Source organism: Procambarus clarkii, chromosome 57, assembly GCF_040958095.1.
Source record: "Procambarus clarkii isolate CNS0578487 chromosome 57, FALCON_Pclarkii_2.0, whole genome shotgun sequence".
Classification (NCBI taxonomy): Eukaryota; Metazoa; Arthropoda; class Malacostraca; order Decapoda; family Cambaridae; genus Procambarus; species Procambarus clarkii.
The window spans coordinates 14,049,365-14,056,137 of NC_091206.1; the positions used below are offsets into that span (position 1 = coordinate 14,049,365).

General features: G+C 45.8%; 1 protein-coding gene across 1 annotated transcript; it reads left to right on the plus strand.

Moving 5' to 3' along the window:
- The first annotated feature begins 2,134 nt into the window (after nucleotides 1-2,134).
- On the plus strand, nucleotides 2,135-5,268 carry LOC123745047 (oplophorus-luciferin 2-monooxygenase non-catalytic subunit). The gene is made up of 3 exons (XM_045725326.2): nucleotides 2,135-2,978; nucleotides 4,407-4,532; nucleotides 4,682-5,268. Exons 1-3 carry the CDS (start codon nucleotides 2,201-2,203, stop codon nucleotides 4,858-4,860), a joined length of 1,083 nt encoding a protein of 360 aa, XP_045581282.2. The 5' UTR covers nucleotides 2,135-2,200; the 3' UTR covers nucleotides 4,861-5,268.
- Nucleotides 5,269-6,773: the final 1,505 nt, after the last annotated feature.

Here is a 6,773-nt window from a genome sequence, read left to right on the forward strand (position 1 = left end):
CACGCCTTCCCCTAACACTATACACTCTTCAGTGCTTTACCACCTCTTTGTAGCACAATATCAACCCTTTCCATTATAGAGTGTGTTCCCAACACCATGCTCCAGCACCCCACGCTATGCTGCTTCATTCTTAACAGATACGGACACGGCCTCGGAGTATATGTTTCGAGTATGACCTTCATTCTCGTACCCTTCAAGCCAGTCGTATCTCTAATATCTATACTCTAATATTGATACATTGGTAGACATACCAAGCAGTGGGGGGTATGTATGCTCGCTGGATAGGCTTGCTAGGTAAGGTACGATCCAGCTAGATGGGGTACAGCTAGGAACAGTACAGCTAGGTACAGTACAACAAGGTACAGTCCAGCTAGATGGGGTACAGCTAGGTACAGTACAGCCAGGTACAGTACAGCCAGGTACAGTACAGCTAGGTACAGTACAGCTAGGTACAGTACAACAAGGTACAGTCCAGCTAGATGGGGTACAGCTAGGTACAGTACAGCTAGGTACAGTATATCAAGCGCGAGAACACATGATAGTGCCTAACAGAAAACCTGTGAGCTCTATAGAATACGGTAGAATAATGCCCTGATTAACAACAAAAAAGTCTTCTGTTGACATGTTTGTAGAAGGAACTCGATCGTCACCTTCAGTAAGACAAGTTTCTAACACCCTAACTATTTGTGTTGACCGAAAACGACCCAATTATACCCCATCAGGTGCCCCATGTGTTGGCGACGCCAGACGACATTGGTCAAGAGAAACGGCTATGGCTCTTGCACACATAAGTCTGGAAAAAATAAAATGCATTGAAAGCGTTTTGGCTACAGACAAAATAATGTTCAGAATAGAGCGTCGTCTGTTTTTTGTTTTTTTGCAAAAGTCTATACATGGTTGATGATTGATTGATAAAGATTAAGCCACCCTAGAGGTGGCAGGGGCATGAATAGCCCGTAAATACTTGGTCCTGTTTATAAACGGAGGGGGAGTGGGTGGAGAGGGACAGAGGGACAGGGGGGGGGAGCTCTGTGGTTAATGCTGTAAGTCCCGGGTTCGAATCCGAGACGGAGCTCAAATAATTTGGTAGTGTTTCCTTTCACCTCATGCTCTGTTCACCTAGTAGTAAATATATACCTTGGATTCAGTTTCTGGGGACTGCATCCTGGAAATGGTCAGTAGTTGGCCTTAGTAGTTAGACACACGCACACACACACACACACACACACACACACACACACACACACACACACACACACACACACACACACACACACACACACACACACACACACACACACACACACACACACACACACACACACACACACACACACACACACACACACACACACACGTACGTCTGGGAAGACGGGACACCACGAGCGTAGCTCTCATCCTGTAACTACACTTAGGTAATTACACTTAGGTAATTACACACACACACACACACACACACACACACACACACACACACACACACACACACACACATTGTGATAAAACCTGGGTAATTTTTGACTGGGAACCAATCCATACTTGTTCGCCTCAGTTCGCCAGCAGTAATTAAAGACCTGGAAATAAAACAAACTGTCGGGTCGTGTTCCAGGAAGAACCAACAGAAATAAGACTTACCATAAGTCAGCTGTCTGCTGCCAGAAGTCAGAAGGCGTACGCACTGCGCAAATAAAAACTGAGAGAGGCAGAGGGTATAAGGAAGGAAGAAGCAGAACGATGGAGACATCAACTGTAGGGAGTGAGCAGGAGACGAAATAGGGAGGGAGGGGGTAGAGTACAGATCTAGATCCGTACATAGAGTACGGGGGATAGTGAGGGAGAGAGGGAGAGAGGTAGCAGGCATCCATCATGCCAGTCTTGTGGGAGTCTCTCACCCACATTCACCTGCTGCCTACTTCACAACCTCACTCCGCAACGAAATTAAAGTACCATTACATTTAGGAGTCGCGTGTGAGGAATCAGCGCCGTGAGATGAAATATGTTTCTTACACTATCAAATACACTAATAGTGATTACAGTAACTGGCAAAACATAAGGAACAAATCCAGTTCACTAAAAAGTGTAAATAACTTGGCAGCTGGTTTCTGGCAATGGTGCGTCCCTTTATCACCGAGTGCACCGCTAAGTGGGAACTATTTTCTAGTTCAGTGTCCAGTAATCGCCTCTCCTCCCTCGTCCCTGCATGATGGTCTTCAAGACGGTGCTGGTGGTGGTCGCCAGCCTCCTGGCCTGTGCTGCTCTAACCAACGCTTGGCCGTGTCCAGATCCAGCAGCCATTGCTCCCTGCATCTGTACTGAAACAGATATTCATATTGATATGGACTGTTCTGCAGTGCAGAGTGATACTCAGCTCTATGAAGCCTTCCGCAATGATCCTTTTGAAACGTACCGAAGACTAACTATTGTTAAGAACACTACAGAGGCGCGAGTTCCTATCACTAGGCTCACTGTAGATACCTTCGCAAACGTCACTTTTTCCTACATTCGTATCAGTCATACAACTCTAAATGATATTACGTCTGACGCTTTTCTGAACTCATACGCCCGTCTGGAGACCGTGATCGTCACAGACGGCTACCTGACCACGTTCCCGTTTGACATGCTGGCAGACTGTCCAAAACTGACGGACCTCCGAGTCTTCAGGAACAAGATCACCCACATGGCAGACATCCACTCGGACAGCCTGACGTACCTACAGGCCTCGTATAACCCTAACATGAAGTTTGGAGACGCGGCCTTCGAGGACGCCCCGGCCTTGGAGTATCTCATACTGAACGACATTGGTCTCGATCACGTGGCAGAAGACACATTCATCAACCAGAAAGCTTTGAAATATCTTGACCTCGGCCATAACTTAATTCACACTCTCTATTCCGGTGCATTTACGTTCTACGAAACCCTCGATCAACTTAAACTCGAATCCAACCGAATAGGGTCTGTCCAAGACAACGCAATATCAGGTAAGTCCCTAACACTAGAAGTTGAAGGAACGACGACGTTTCGGTCCGTCCTGGACCATTCACAATCGACTTGAGAATGGTCCAGGACGGACCGAAACGTCGTCGTCCCTTCACCTTCTAGTGTGTGGTCTGGTCAACATACTTCAGCCACGTTATTGTGACTCATCGCCTGCATAAGTCCCTAACTTCTTTGTTTCCTACCTCGTGACGGTAATTATTAACTCTTTTAAGATAGCCACACTTATGTATGTGCGAATTTTAAGTAAAAATGTGTACAAAGTTTTCCCCCACTCTCTTGGGTGTTTTGTCAAGGTCTGAGTGTTGGGTAAGACAAGACACGTCTCAACGTCTTATAAGGCTGCTACCCTCTGTCAAATCCTCTTATCCTTCTTGACTCAGACTTTGACAAAGAACTCTGGAGAGTGCGAAAGACTTGGTGTAAATCTTTACATAAAATTCACAAATACATGTGTGTGGGTTTTTATCCTATGTTGTTGACCAGACCACACACTAGAAGGTGAAGGGACGACGACGTTTCGGTCCGTCCTGGACCATTCTCAAGTCGATTGTGAGAATGAACTTGAGAATGGCCCAGGACGGACCGAAACGTCGTCGTCCCTTCACCTTCTAGTGTGTGGTCTGGTCAACATTCTTCAGCCACGTTATTGTGACTCATCGCCAGCATATCCTATGTTATTATGTTTGTGAGAAGACATTACTATTACTTATTAACTCCTTTATTAAATTACGTTACTAACCTTTTCCACCCCCACCCCCCTTCCTAAGAAAGTTACGATGTGTTAATAAAAAAGTAGATCTCTTTAATCAATGTGTTTTACAGAGTGGGGCATTTGAGTCTTATAAAAGTAATTGAAACCCTCCTTGAGCCGCTGGAATTTGACTGAAGCCACTGATATTATATTTCATATTCTTTAATCTTATTTAAGATTGTGGAATGTTCGGTAGTTAAAATTATTGAAATGTTATTAAAACTACTAATATCTTACTGAAGTTACTTGATTTTTTTTATAAGATTCTTGAATATTACTAAAGTTACTGGACCCTAATTCATGATACTGGAATCAAACTGAAGATGCTGGAATCTTATTGAAAAGGTATTGGATTTCAATCAGTTAGCGGAATTTTATTTTAGATCCTCTAATGATATTATGAACTGTATAGACATTCATGTCACTCTCGTATCTCACTTTCCAGTTCTTCTTATATCATGTTATTCATTGTATTCCTTCCTCACAATAGTTTCGTTAGTAATAGGCTCCTGAGGCCGCGTTGTTCACTCTCCTTAGCCTCCATCATGTTATATTCCATCTTCTTAGTCTCCTTCTTACTATTCGTCATCCCTCATAGTTTCCTTCATGCTATACTCTACTGAATACTACGTTCGTAAGGACATATTTTCCCGGGCAGGACTGAAGGCGGGAACGTTCCTGTGGATACATCGCAACCGCCTTGATGACACTCCGGAATCAGCATGGAGACCGGTGTTCGACTCTGTCAATGCCGACCCCGATCTCAACCTCTTCGTGTTCGATGGTGAGATATATCAAAGACAGCTCTCCGGGTATACTCACCCGCTGCACTCGCTAAATATACTGACCAGATATACTCATGAGATGTGCAGATACAAATTACTCTCGTGTACAGATTGCTTAGTAATGGTTGCAAATGTTTTTCCTCTCCAGAAAACTTCCTGACCTGCCAGTGTAACATTCTGTGGCTGGTGGAGAATGACGATTATATGAACACGCTGGCGAAGGGCGCCTGGTGCTACGACAATGGTGAGTACGTCGAAGACGTCAATGTCGCCTTTCTTCAGCAAAACTGTCTGCGCGACTCCTATGTGCCATCCCTCCTCTGGTAAACTTGTTAGCATCAGTCCTTTACCTCATCCCGCCCAGCTAACACCAGACCGGCTAACACCAGGCCGGCTAACACCAGGCCGGCTAACACCAGGCCGGCTAACACCAGGCCGGCTAACACCAGGCCGGCTAACACCAGGCCGGCTAACACCAGGCCGGTTAACACCAGGCCCGCCATCACCAGGCCCGCCATCACCAGGCCCGCCATCACCAGGCCGGCTAACACAAGTTCTTCCTCCCCGTCACACACTGAAGACAACCCGTGGTGACGCCGGCTGCCCCAGAGAGAAGAGTACGGGACTGTCGACGCCGCTCCAACACATTAATAATAATTTCAGGAAATGTCCCACAATGTGGTAGTAAATTGTAGTGATTTGCTTTAGAAAATAGATGTTTTAAAGATACATAAATGCTCTTTATTCTCCTGTGCGTTTGTATGAACTTTAATATTGTCAGTAATTAACAAAGTCAATATCAACATGGTTAGTTACGAAGATCTAGACTTTTATACAGGCTAAACCCGAGACACAACCAATGTTGAAGTTTCTTTTCCATGGGATAAGATGGATGAAGAGACTTCGAGGAGATAAGACTAGAGAGGTCTTGTAGTACAGCTGGCTTCGTTCCTGGGGCCAGATTCACGAAAGCACTTACGCCAGCACTTACGAACCTATACATCTTTTCTCAATCTTTGGCGGCTTTGTTTACAATTATTTAACAGTTAATGAGCTCCGAAGCACCAGGAGGCTGTTTATAACAATAACAACAGTTAAATGGGAAGTTTTCATGCTTGTAAACTGTTTAATAAATGTAACCAAAGCCGTCAAAGATTGAGGAAAGATGTACACGTTCGTAAGTGCTTTCGTGAATCTGGCCCCTGATTTACAATCGGGGATCTCAACTTCATTTCCCAGTGTGGTAAAAAAATGGTTTGGCTCGTTTCCTTTCACCTAGTGCTTCTATTGACCTAGCAGTAAATAGGTACTTGTGAGTACCTAATTGTGTCCATGGGAGAGTGAGTGGTTCGACCTACAGACACCTCGATACAAGCCAAAAGTATATATATACACAGGCATTCTGTCCCCGACAAAGGTAAGGTAATTATCAGGAGAAAGCACCAAACTATTACGACTATATAGCACTTCAAAGGGATATGAGGATAAGGATTTGGGATAGGACGGAGGGAAGGAATAGTGGCCAAGCACTTGGACAGTTGGGGATTGAACGCCGACCTGCAAGAAGCGAGACCGTCGCTGTACCGTCCACTTGAACTGGACGGTAGAACGACGGAAACCCCGACAAAATGATTTATCTACATTAACAGAAGCTAGTTGAGTCATTGTAGGTTGTCCATAGTTGGTACATTTCCAGGACCTCTGCGGTACTCCGACATTCAAATACCGTCTCTGGAGCGTCCCCGTCAACACAGACGGATTATTTAACCTTTCCAAAGGTTATACGCACATTTGTCTTTTGCCTTTTCTATAAAAAAAACTGAGCCTATACAATATTTATTTTGATAATGTGAGGTTATTTGTAGTTTTGTATATTTATTAAATAACATTTCCTCTGTGGGACCTACTGTTGTCACCTGGCCCGTCTCCCCTCCTCTGTGGGACCTACTGCTGTCACCTGGCCCGTCTCTCTCCTCTGTGGGACCTCCTCCCGTCACCTGGCCCGTCTCTCTCCTCTGTGGGACCTCCTCCCGTCACCTGGCCCGTCTCTCTCCTCTGTGGGACCTCCTCCCGTCACCTGGCCCGTCTCCCCTCCTCTGTGGGACCTAGTACCGTCACCTGGCCCGTCTCCCCTCCTCTGTGGGACCTCCTCCCGTCACCTGGCCCGTCTCTCTCCTCTGTGGGACCTCCTCCCGTCACCTGGCCCGTCTCCCCTCCTCTGTGGGACCTAGTACCGTCAC